At 36.1% G+C, this 13816-nt stretch overlaps 1 protein-coding gene across 4 annotated transcripts in view; it reads right to left on the bottom strand.

The window, feature by feature from the left end:
- KIAA0825 (KIAA0825 ortholog) overlaps window positions 1-13816 on the bottom strand; it is a 391857-nt gene that overhangs the window by 325531 nt on the left and 52510 nt on the right. For 3 of the 4 annotated variants that reach the window (XM_040448484.1, XM_040448497.1, XM_040448491.1), the window contains 2 exons: window positions 4003-4171; window positions 344-1013 (listed from right to left, as the gene is read on the bottom strand). In XM_040448484.1, the coding sequence (XP_040304418.1) occupies window positions 344-1013; window positions 4003-4171 (839 nt within the window). Of the gene's footprint in view, window positions 1-204; window positions 1014-4002; window positions 4172-13816 lie in introns of those variants that run through there. The other variant, XM_040448501.1, reaches the window with a different exon arrangement.

The raw sequence follows: 13816 nt of genomic DNA, 5'->3' as shown, positions 1-13816 counted from the left end.
ATATATATATATATATATATATATATATATATATATATATATATATAAACAGTTTCACCCAGTAATTTATGCAATCAAAAAAACCAAAACTCTTACTGGCAACATTTTTGACTTACATTTTCAATATCTTTAACAATTTAAAGAACAGGAAGAAAAGCACGTCTAGGACTACACCTATAGAAAAAGAAATGCAGAAGAGAAATGTGCACTGAAAAATTTCATAATATTTATTTTCTGATTTAGTTTTAAGTTTGCAGTAAGTTTCACCAAATAGAAAAATGTTAGAAAATTAAAGGTATCAGAAGGCTTAAGTCAAACCGAACAAATTTAAAAAATCACTAACCCAAAGCATGCACTGATCCTCTATGCCTGCTGGAGCTCTTGCTTGTTTTAATCACACGGATAGCACTTTCTTTGAACTGCAGCTCACAAAAATTTTCAAGAAACTTTGCCATTTCTTCTGCAACAGTATCCAGGTAAGTTTCTTTAATGAATTTCAACGTTGAGGTGGGAGCTAAAATTTCGTGTAGGGTGTTAAAATCTTCTTTTATCATTGAGTATAACCTAAGCATAGTACTTTGGTATCCATGAGCCATTATGTCTAAATTCAATTCTCTGCTATAAGCAGGAAAACAGTTCTGCAGGAGCTCAGCCAACAGTTTATTCTGTATGCTTTGGTACTTGATTATAACTTCTGATTCTGGATAAAGAAACAACAGTTGTTGTATGCACTGCTTTTTCAACCAACTTTTGTGCTGGGAATTGATGATTTCATTATGGGTTTGTAATTTGTTCACTAAGAAGCGTCGAAGATGTAGTCTTATGTTATCCCAGATAGACTGTACATCCATGGAGGAATCATCTTCCACAGAATGAAGAGAAGTCCGAGAGAGGAAATGGAAAGATACTCCACTGAGAGTTGCCGGGAACGAAACGCTGCTCTGGCAGGAGAGATCCCAAAGTAAATCCAGTATCACTTCTTCTTGATTTAGTTCACTTTTCAACGAATCTTGCTAATAAAAGTAAATTATAACATGAGAAATGTGATTAGCTGTAAGAGTAATAGTAAAAATGATTTCTATAGTCACACAATTTCATACTAATTCATTTCAATTTAGAATCAATACTCAAATGGTCTTCAAGGGTTTTTTTTTGTTGTTGTTGTTTTGTGTTTTTTGCATTTGGAATTTAATCAATTCAGGTATTTTAGAAGGTTAGCTTTATGATCCGTTAAATTATGCATGCTCAGGTGATGATCTATATTTTCAGTTAGCCTTCCAAACATAATATAGTTTTCAGCCCTCATTGTTACCTATCCCCAATATAATCTGAGCTGCAGCTTGAAAATTCTAAATAAAAACCTATAGCAAAACGTTGATTGAAATGTATTCCTCTGACAAAATAAACTCAAGATTATGTCCCTAAGTGATTCCTGGTAGAAAATTTTCATGCCTGAATAAGCATATCTATTATTATAGAACCCCAAATGAACATACAAAATGGAGACCTTTAAATATAGTCTGTGCCCAGAGGTTACTAATACCTGCCATCCTGAGAAATAAAATATAATATAAAGACATTAACTTTCATTTAAGTCCCTTTTCGAGAGCCATGTTAAGAAATATTTTACTTTGGAAATTAATCTGAGAATATTTCAGTTCTCTCCAAAAAGATAAGTAACTCAATATGGGGAAAAAATACTCTCAGAATCATTCCCCAAAAGATGATACAAAATTATTCCTTTATGCCTTCTGTGTTGCCAGAAAACAATGATAGGTATAATTATGAATAGTAAAGGAATAAAAAGTTACTTTCTTTTTAGACCTTGTATTACATGCACACATTCTCCTTACATGCTGAATTTCCTAATTTTGTCTCTTTCAGGTAGCACTGAAATTAGTTTATATTCTCTGAGTAGTAACAAGCTGATTCTAAGAAAACTGGAAGCAAAATTCAAGTGGCATTAAATAAGGCTGGCTTTGAAATTTCCTATTGACAGAGATACCACAGGTATTATGTATGATTCAGAATTATGCAGAAGTCATGCGAATTCCAGGAATTTGCTCTGAAGCCATTCTAAGCAGTGCTCTATCCAATTTAATGTTCCATATGTAATATAGATAGATAGATAGATAGATAGATAGATAGATAGTATTTTATTATATAAAAAGCACTTATCTATCAAGTCTTTGGCTTATTCACAATAAAAATTCTGTGATACAGATATTTAGAAACCTAGTTTGCAGATAAGGACACTAACATGCAACATGTTTAAGGTACTTTCCAAATGTCACACACAGTAAAGCACAAGACCAAGAACGAATCCGTGGCTTCATTCTCCCTATCTATGTTCTTTCTACTACACTCCAGAGAGCCACAAAGTGCACTGATCTTTCTGAAGCTTCTCTCTCTCTCTCATCCCTCTCTATTTAGTGCTTTTGATACTTCTAGAAAAAAAATGGTAAATTCTATGAAACAAACAAGTCATGTTAGTGCCTCTATCTTGGGTTTCTTTTAATCAGTCTAAATCTGTAAATATTTGATCAAACAATATTTAAAGAATAATAGGTTCAGGACACGTGTATAGTATGACTACTTAAGTTTGAGAATAACTTCAGTATAATTGTCATAATGAGAACCTCTGTTTCTTATTTAAGTACTTAGATAATAAATTAAAAAATGTCTATTAAAAAAAAGAAAGCTATGAAAAATGGCTGTTAAGATTGACAGCTTTAGCATGTAAAAACTTTATAATAAGGTCGTTTCAACCCGAATCTGTTTAATAATGTGGTTCTTTCCTCAAAATAACACGATCAATTATTTAAAAAAAAAAAAAAAAAAACCTAGGTCTGGAACAACCCTATCAGTTTAATGAATTTGAGCAAAACTAAAGCGGCCTTTGCCCTGCAGTGAATACAGAATGACTTATGTGTGACAGATTAAAAGATAATTAAAAGCTTTTGCTTTTAATTAAATGAGAAAGCATTATTACATCAATATTAATGAAATTCAATACACATGGCTCTTAATAGAAATTAAAGGAATAACTATGTCCATATTTATTCTTCAAGCCTGAACCTTCAAGAGATAATGGGTGAGGGGATTTTCTTAAAAGAATAGGCTTCAGGGCACATAGTCTTCCTTTCTCTTCCTCCTATTACTTTGTAAACATTAAAGAGACATCTGCAATAATAACAATAGCCAAAAACTTTTCATCTGATTCTGTCATCCTAAGCCATCTACAACCTCAAGATATTTTCCACATCTGCCTTAGTCAATGTTTGATGTTTACACGAAAACAGTGCCTTTTTTCCCCCTAAAGAAAATTAAAACCATAGCCACAGACATACTGCTTTCTAACAATCATGCTGTTTCTTTGGGAAACTGTTGTTGCAAGCTACTCCTTGTAGATATAGGGGTAATAAAGTAAGTGTTCTTACTCCATGGCTACAAACACATCCTAACATAGTGAGTGGTCAGTATCAAAGAATGACCAATGTAGTATTTCCCCATCAATTAACAGTGGTCTTGTAGAAATTACTGCCTTGCTTGAAAAAACTGGGTATGCCTGCAGTTTGGGAATACACGGAATGATAGACAAGGCAACTTAAAAGATACAATCAACGGTGATCTCATTATGCTTAATAATAAGCACAGAGAAGATGAGTGGTTGTGAAGGACATAAAACATAATAAATATGAACTTTTCTGGTAGACGAATGTGTGGTACGTATCAATCTACACATTTTGGAATTATAATGTTTAATCTCCATTTATATAAAACTTCATTCTATTGATACAAATCATTGTAAAAGGTAAAAAACAAACAGCTCACTGTACTCCACTGGGGATACAGAAACCAAACAAAACCCCAAACCCCAGATATGGTAGGATAACAAGGTCACTAAAATATTTGCATATAAGAAGCTGAATGAATTATATTCCTGTTCACCCACCCCACCTCACTATAAAACAAAGGATTTTTTTTTGTTTGTTTTTTTACCAGTGTTGTGAGGAATTTTATCAAATCTCCACGGGGAATGGAAGGTGACTTGGATGAATTATAATTATAGTTATCTAGCCACTCAAAACAGTCAGTTGTCGTTTGCAGCTGCACATCTGGACACTGCTTGTTAACTTCAGATTGTATTTCTTTAATGCAATGTTCTATGCTATAAAAAAGAAAAGAAAAGGTTATTTTGGTAGGAAACAAGTAATGGCTCCATGTCATAATATCACAGGACCTGAGATGTTTATACGTGGTACCTGGTTGAATATGGTTTACAAAATTATAAAGCATTCTTACGATAGGAAACAATAACAAAGAGACTACATATTTTCATTCATAATTGAAAACTGAATGCTCAGATTTTCTGGCAATTTCCTATCACACACAGTGGAGGAAATACAAGATATAAGATATCTAGATACTCTGAGATGAATCAGAAATCATTCTGTGTTAAAACAAAAATCAAGCATGGCTACAATGAAATGATGGTCCTCTTGATAAGCAGTAGATGTAATGCAGAGATAAGATACTCATGTTGACTAATGATCATAAACATAGTCTACTAATAGGTGAATGACTATACAAATTATGGAAAACTTCAATCAATGGGATATTAAAATGTCACAAAGCAATTACAAAAACCTTGTAATTTTAAAAGTTGTAAAACATAGATACATGCTGTATACACACTGTTATTACAGCCAACTATCTTTTCCTGCCCTGGAACTCCACTCCAAAAAACGAAAACAAAAACATACTAAACACTGTATTAAAAAAAAAAAAAAAAAAAAAAAAGACTGGAAGGAAATGAAACAAAACAAATGGTTAATAGCAATTATCTTTGGGTAATGAAATTGATCTTTTACATTTTACTTTTCTATAATTTTCTAAAGTTTTAGGAAGTATATAATACTCATTTACCAAAAAATAAACTAAAAACAGAAAAACTTGTCCAATTGAATCTTTCAATACATATCTGCTTAAAAAATAATATACAGAGTACCCTTAGTTCTAACACTAAATGGATATACTATGTTATTTTAATTTTCATATAAAATCTGTGGATTCATGATTATAAATCTTCGTGGTATAAACTGATGACCTTAAGCAGAATGTCATCTGTGGAGCCACATGGATATGACATATTACTACCACCTGATGGCAGCATATCTAAACTGCAAGAAAGCTAACAGAAAAATTCTTTTGAAGCTGACCGCCCTCACCCAAAATTGACAGCTATGCATTTCCCTCTTAATAGTATTAAGAAAGATCTGTTACTAAAAAGGTTATTACTGTTTTGAAAATATCATTGCTATTAATTATAGATACCATGCGACAAAATTATTTAAGCTTCGGAAACCAAACTGATTATTAAAACTGATGTCATATGAATGGCTCTTCAAAAATCATCAGGTGTGGGTTGCCTATAAAACACACTGTCAATTTAAGGAAAGCTTTTCAGGAGACTTCTGAGCCTGAGTGAATTCAAAACTGAATTACCATGAAACAAATAACATTCTGAGACTCAAAGAGCTTTTTCATGAAAACAAGAAAAAGAATACCTCCTTAGGCCACAGGCCATGCAATTTCCTGATGGGACAATTCTATTCAGGAATACCAGTTCTAAGTCAGCCTTAATATTGGCAGATATGTTTTTAACTTATGTAAGCACATCTATGGATGAGAAACATGATACCTGAAGCATACACCTTAACTCTAGGGACCCTTTAACAAAGGTTTTTATTATAGCATCCTCATGTGTCTCACTCAATGAAACCTAATAGATGATAGCAAAGTGAATTGGAAAGGCTCAGTGCTGAGTCTGCCTAAATCTGTTTCAATCAAGACTCAGCTTTTAGGCTAATCTCTAACATCTGAATCTGGGTAGAGGCCAATAACCACAATCTATAAATAGGGTAAAGCCTTCTGAAGGCTAGATATTTTAGTAATTTATCCAAACACTGATAAAGGGACTGAGCAGTTAGTTGCATTTCAGACCACCTCCCTCACTGATACAAACTAAGACAGTTGAGCTGGCTTTTAAAATCACGTATTTTTGGGGTGCCTGAGTGGCTTATTCGGTTAAGTGTCTGACTCTTGACTTCAGCTCAGGTTATGGTCTCACGCTCCATGAGAATGAGCCCCAACTCAGGCTCCTCACTGTTGGGATTCTCTTTCTCCCTCTCCCCCACCCACACTCTTGGTCTCTCTCTCAAAATAAATAAACTTAAAAAGTTTTTGTCATAAATTTTTAAAAAAATATTTATTTATTTATTTATTTATTTATTTATTATGAAACTTATTGTCACATTGGTTTCCATACAACACCCAGTGCTCATCCCAAAAAATACCCTCTTCAATACCCATCACCCATCCTCCCCTCCCTCCCATCCCCCATCAACCCTCAGTTTGTTCTCAGTTTTTAAGAGTCTCTTCTGCTTTGGCTCTCTCCCACTCTAACCTCTTTTTTTTTTTTTCTCCTTCCCTTCCCCCATGGGTTTCTGTTAAGTTTCTCAGGATCCAAATAAGAGTGAAACCATATGGTATCTGTCTTTCTCTGTATGGCTTATTTCACTTAGCATCCCACTCTCCAGTTCCATCCACGTTGCTACAAAGGGCCATATTTCATTCTTTCTCATTGCCACGTAGTACTCCATTGTGTATATAAACCACAATTTCTTTATCCATTCATCAGTTGATGGACACTTAGGCTCTTTCCACAATTTGGCTATTACTGAGAGTGCTGCTATAAGCATTGGGGTCCAAGTGCCCCTATGCATCAGCACTCCTGTATCCTGTGGGTAAATTCCTAGCAGTGCTACGGCTGGGTCATAGGGTAGGTCTATTTTTCATTTTTTGAGGAACCTCCACAATGTTTTCCAGAGCGGCTGCACCAGTTTGCATTCCCACCAACAGTGCAAGAGGGTTCCCGTTTCTCCACATCCTCGCCAGCATCTATAGTCTCCTGATTTGTTTGTTTTGGCCACTCTGGTGTGAGGTGATATCTGAGTGTGGTTTTGATTTGTATTTCCCTGATGAGGAGCGACGTGGAGCATCTTTTCATGTGGCTGTTGGCCATCCAGATGTCTTCTTTAGAGAAGTGTCTATTCATGTTTTCTGCCCATTTCTTCACTGGATTATTTGTTTTTCAGGTGTGGAGTTTGGTGACCTGTTTATAGATTTTGTATACTAGCCCTTTGTCCGATATGTCATTTGCAAATATCTTTTCCCATTCCGTTGGTTGCCTTTTAGTTTTGTTGATTGTTTCCTTTGCTGTGTCACAAAATTTTCAATGTCAGAACTTCTGATTTTGTTTTTAGTTGGCTAAACATCTTGCCATTCTGCCATTCACCACTGTCTAAACATCTTGCTTTAAAAAAACAAAACAATAGGGGCGCCTGGGTGGCGCAGTCGGTTAAGCATCCGACTTCAGCTCAGGTCACGATCTTGCGGTCGGTAAGTTCAAGCCCCGCGTCGGGCTCTGGGCTGATGGCTCAGAGCCTGGAGCCTGCTTCCGATTCTGTGTCTCCCTCTCTCTCTGCCCCTCTCCTGTTCATGCTCTGTCTCTGTCTCAAAAATAAATAAACGTTAAAAAAAAAAAAAAAACCCAATAGTTGGAAGTGTAGAGATTTATTGCCCGATTAGTATACAAAGGTATTATTTTCAAAATTTAAGGTGAAAGCTTGATACGTAATTTTTATTGAGGTCAAAATTAATTCAAAATTACCTAAAATGTAAAATTATTTTCTTTTTATTTTTTTTTAATTTTTTTTTAACGTTTATTTATTTTTGAGACAGGGAGAGACAGAACATGAACAGGGGAGTGTCAGAGAGAGGGAGACACAGAATCTGAAGCAGGCTCCAGGCTCTGAGCTGTCAGCACAGAGTCCGACGCGTGGCTAGAACTCACGGACTGCGAGATCATGACCTGAGCTGAAGTCGGCCGCTTAACCGACTGAGCCACCCAGGCACCCCTAAAAGTATTTTCATATATGTGTAGTAGTAATATTGCTGATGGGGATCATAATCTTGGATGGGAGGAGGTCTATATAACTTCAGAGGTAGATGATGCAAGACCCTAGTCTAGGATTTTTGAAATAACAAGATACTTGTCTTTATTCAGGTTTAAGTGTTTTCTGATTAACTGTAAGATGATTCAAATTTTCTTTAGAAGAAAGGTCAGTCATAAAAAAAACTACCAAGATAATTCAACAAATAGAAATCCAATTAACACTTTTATGTTAGATCCTAGACATTAGCCCAAAAATGTAAACAGTCTAAAAACAGATGTAGAATCTCTTCCCTAAATAGTTTAAATTCCCAAATTTACACCATTAGTTGGCTTAGCAAGGACTTTTTTTTTGAGAGAGCAAGAGAACATGAGAGAGAGAGAGAGAGAGAGAGAGAGAGCGCGCGAGCATAGGCACACTAGTGGGGGAGGGGCAGAGGAAGAAGGAGATAGAATCTCAAGCAGGTTCCATGCCCAGTGGGGCTCAATCCCATGACCCTGGGATCATTAGCAAGAACTTTTTTTTTTTTTCATTAGAACTTCTTTTAAAAGCATTTTTTTAGCCTTATCCACTGAAACCATCTTAAATGTCTATCAACAAGAAAATTATTAAATTATTAAATAGTTAATTCACCGAGTGGAAGAGAGCCATGAAAATAAAAGTAGAAATGTAGCTATCAACATGGATGAATCTTACAAATACACTGTTGAGAGGAAAAGGTACAAATAAATACACACAGTACGATACTATCCACACAACAGTTTGAAAATCTGCCATGTATCAGTACACCTTATTATAAGGGATTATAAGCATAGGTAGTCGAAGTGGAAGGAAATGTGCTGGAGCGATCACCATCACCAAATCCGGGGTGGAGATGAGAAAGTGGATGATACTGGAGAAAGGCATATAGTGAGCCTTTGCAGTCCTGGTATTGTTTTATTCCTTAAGCTGGATGATGAGTGTATGAATGTTTATCATTAATGCCTTTTCATATGTCTCAACATTTCTTAATAAATTTGAACCCAATGTACTTAATTATAATGACTCTGAATTATCCAAGTTAATGACGTGTATGAGTGCATACATTACTGACAGGCTGCGTGTAAATCAGATTTACAAACCATTTTTAAAATGCAATATGCAATATTCTTTTTTAGAAGATATCTGTGGTGGTTTTCTTATTCAACATTCACCCCTGGGTACCCTGAGTGTAAAAATTACTTATTGAATGAAGACATGTTCGATCAACATTAAGTGAATGCTGAATATGTGGCAGGCACTGTGATATATACTTGGGATCCAAATGTGAATAAGACAGGGTCCCATCTCTAAAGGAATTCTGTCTAATGAGAGAGACAGACCTGTAAATAAATAACTTCATTACAGTAAGACTTGATAAGAGGTGTGTACAGTGCTAAGGGACTACACAGGAGGCAGCTGCTAAATGTGCCTTGAAAGGTATAGAAAACTTATAGAAAAGGAAATTATATGCAAGGATATTGATGCTTTAAGAAAATTAATGGGGGGGCACCTGGGTGGCTCAGTCGCTTAAGTGACTGCCTTCAGCTCAGGTCATGATCTTGTGGTTCATGAGTTCGAGTCCCACGTCAGGCTCTGTGCTGACAGCTCAGAACCTGGAGCCTGCTTCGGATTCTGTGTCTCCCTCTCTCTCTGCCTCTCCCCTGCTTGCACTCTATCTTTCTCTCTCTCAAAATTAAATAAACATTAAAAAAAAATTTTTTAAAGAAAAAAGAAAACTAAGGGGATCACTGTTCTTAGAATTCCCTGACATCTGACCCCTGAGAATTTAGTGATCATCTAACTTCATTGCCATGTCACTTAAAAACAATGTTTATTTGGATAAGGAAAAATAGTTTATTTTTATGGTCACAACTATATTTATGTATGCATGTAGGTGTGTATCTTACTTCCAAAAAAGGACTGAGATGTCTTACAGTTAGACAGCATTGAATAACAAAAGTGTAAGAGCCTATTAATATCAGGCTGGTATAGGTGAGGATAGGGAGAGGAACTGAGAAAAAGAGAAGAGAATATTTATGACATAAAATCTAGAAACTTTATTGTAAAAGTTCTTTCAAGATTTAAAACACAGAGTTTTTATTATTCAACCACATAATAATTCAAAGGAAAAAAAAAGTATGTTCCATTGGGGAAAATTATGACAATGTTTTTGATGTAAAGGTTGTAGAAAACATTTTGGTATGCTTTCATGGAAAGCTAGAATTTCTATTTTTATTTTTAAAATCAGAGTAGAGGTGTCATGGTAGAGATTAAGATTTTTACAGTAAGAGAAATCTAAACATTAAAAAAATTCATTTTATGTTTTTAATGCTCGTTTATACTGTTTACCCACAACATAAATTCAGTCTAAAGAAAAGACTTTTTCAATCTATCACATGTTTAAAAGCACAAATAGTTATGAGATAAACAGTTTTCCAGTTTTTAGCTAAGTCCAATTTATCTAACTAGATTAGTAAAATTCCTAGGAATTAATAAGTAATTAATAGGGAAGAGGACTGATATATAAAAATTAGTAATTAAACTATAAGCCAGCCATAAAAAAAAGCTTATTTTCCTGAAACAAACGTATTTTGGGATAGTACTTTCTAAAAGGTTGAGAAAAGGATTCATAAAACTATTTTAATGGCTAAAAAGTATAGTAAGAAATTAAACATCTGTGCCAAACTGTCTTTTATTTCAAAGAGATTCTGGTCATTTCAAAATGTCTTAAGTATAGTTGCAAGGAAAAAACATCCTCAACACCAAATCCTGTTAACACTATCTGTTTAAATCTTTCTTAAATGTATCCTCCCCTTTCAATTCTTACTGTGAAAGACTGGGTTCAGTTTCTTTTTATCTCTCATCTGAAATATACAAATAACCTCCCAAGATTCCTGTTGTTATGTTCAGTTATTCTATGAGGAATGTAGGAAGAAAGAAACTTTTGGGGTGCCTGGGTGGCTCAGGCAGATGAGCATCTGACTCTTAGTTTTGGCTCAGGTCATGATCTCGCAGTTTGTCGGTTCGAGCCCTGCATTGGGCTCTGTGCTGACAGAGCCTGCTTGGGATTCTCTCTCTCCCTCTCTCTCTGCCCCTGCCCTTTTCTCTCTCTCTCTCTCTCTCTCTCAAAATGAATAAACTGTAAAAAACAAAGAAAGAAACTTTTGAGTTAGGACGCTCTGTTATTTATTGCTTTATATCACTAATCCTCCCAACAGCAATTTAGAGAGGCTCTTGCATGGTTCAGACAGCTTCAAGAAAGTTCACACCTAGTGTAGGGGTTATGCCAATCTAAGGTCTACAGCATTTTCAAAAAATTTCAAATGTGAAATACTCCCCCAGCTTCTAATCAATGGCAGAGTCATCCTGGGAGTACAAGAGTAAGCTGGAAATGATCGGAGTCAGCCTGGCCTTAGATCCCAAAGCACATCTCTTTTTTCCTCTCTCTTAAATTTACATCTAACTTGGGGGGTGCCTGGGTGGCTCAGTTGGTTAAGCGTTGGACTCTTGATATCAGCTCAGGTCATGATCTCAAGGTTGTGAGACTAGACTACATCTTTATTTCCATTGCCTGGATAAATGCAATCATTGTGCTGGACAACAGGTTTGACTGGAAGTTACAAGTGAGGGTTTAACAACATCCATGTAGGAAGGCACATACAGCATGCATTGTTCTATACTGCCTCTGGGAAAGAAGACAGTTTTAGCATTGCTGGAGAACAATTTTTCAACAGCTAAGTGTACAACTTCTAAGAAATCATCTTGTAGATAAACTCTCATAATGAAGGAAGAATGTACATATGCATGCATGTGTGAAGTAAAGGCAGAGAGACTGCAAAGAATATAACGTTCATCAAGAAGGAACTGGCTTGGGGTGCCTGGGTGGCTCAGTCGGTTAAACATCTGACTCGACTTTGGCTCAGGTCCTGATCTCACGGTGTGAATTTGAGCCCCATATTGGGGTCTGCACTGACAGGGCAGGGATACTCTCTCACCTCTCTCTACCTCTCTCTCAAAACAAAAACAAAAACAAAAAAACTTAAGAAAAAAGAGGGAAATGGCTTAATAAATTGATGCACACCTAAATGAGTGAAATCTAAAAGATGAGGTAAAATTATATGGAGAGATTTAAAAAATGTATTAGGTAAAAAAAAAAAAATCTAACTATAGTACATCATATAGTTCCCATTTGTATAAAAAGGTAAAGTATGTTTGGGTGCATGCATACATATGCAGAGACTACTTCTGGATAGTTTTACAATAATTTAACCATATAGGTTACTTCTGAAGAATAAGACTACGAGGGTCAGAGCCTACCCTTCTGTACTGAACTTTTCCTCATATATGCCTTTCTCTGCTGTCTGAAATCTTCCATGAGTCATACTCATGTATGTATTTTCAAATACATAATGGAAAAGAAAACTAGCATGTGATGACAGCATCTTCTATCACATACTACTCATCTAGCCTCACACTAGTTAAAGATAAAGCAAACACAATAGATGCCTAATCGACTGTCTTCTAGCCTACTTTGTGCCAGGACTATTTAAGGCAGTGTTGAGCAGCTGAAGTCTTTAATGTTTATTTATTTATTTTGAGAGAAAAAGAGAGCGCGAGCAAGGGAGGGGCAGAGGGAGAGAGGGAGAGAAAGAATTCCAAGCAGGCTCTTCAATGTCAGCATGGAGCCTGACACGGGGCCAAACTCACAAACTGTGGTATCATGACCTGAGCCAAAACCAAGAGCTGGATGCTTAACTGACTGAGCCACCCAGATGCCCTGAGCACTTGAAGTCTTTCAAGTAGAGATGAAGGAAGTAATAATCCCAGTTTCCAAACCCCCAGATCCACCCCTCAGCTCCCTTACCATCCCAAAGAAAAATATTTAGTCTAGACATTCTAAAATTAGGACTGTAATTAACAAAGGCTGTGTTGTGTTAGTGGGACTCTTTATTTTTTTAAAAATATATATTTTTAAGGTTTGTTTATTTTGAGAGAGAGAGTGTGTGTGTGAGAGTGAGCAGGGGAGGGGCAGAGAGAGAGGGAGAGACAGAATCCCAAGAAGGCTCCACTGTCAGCACAGCACCTGATGCAGGGCTCAAACTTGGAAACTCACGAATGACGAGATCATGACCTGAGCTGAAATCAAGAGCTGGATGCTTAACTGACTGAGCCACACAGGTGTCCTTCTTTTTATTTTTTTAAAAGTTTCTTTGTTTGTTTATGTAAGTAAGTAAGTAAACTCTACACCCAACATGGGGCTCGAACTCAAGACCCCAAGATCAAGTCACATGTTCCTCTGACTGATCCTGCCAGGTGCCCCTGATAGTGACTCTTTTTAGACAAAGTGTTGACTCTGCTGAATCCCTGACTAGGCACTTTCCAGGGAAAACTGGCAGGGTTGGGTTAGATCTCAGGGCATGGATCTAACAGGAAAGATGAGCCAGCCACAGCAGTCACATCTCATTACCGTGGCTCAGTTCTCTTTTGGTATCTCTGTCCTATTCTTTCCCTCAGAGGTGGGCCAGGTCTTCATCAGGCACCCCTGATTCTTAGCTCAAGAGGACTTACTTCCTAGTGGCCAATTAACTACCTTTCTCCCTGAGAAACAGGGGCCTAACTATTGTTGGCTCAATCTTGTTGTTGGATGGATATTTAGTATACTATTGTTCTATTTTTGTTATCATAACAACTTACAAACAAGCAGACACTTGCTTCCTGCTATTTCCCATGGAAAGATAATGACAATAATAATCCTTAAAATATCTTAAATTTGGGGC

This window comes from Herpailurus yagouaroundi, unplaced genomic scaffold, assembly GCF_014898765.1.
Source record: "Herpailurus yagouaroundi ecotype Mexico unplaced genomic scaffold, PumYag 29, whole genome shotgun sequence".
NCBI lineage: Eukaryota > Metazoa > Chordata > Mammalia > Carnivora > Felidae > Herpailurus > Herpailurus yagouaroundi.
The sequence above is the reverse complement of the archived record's forward strand: the minus strand, read 5'-3'. Positions and strand labels throughout refer to the sequence as shown.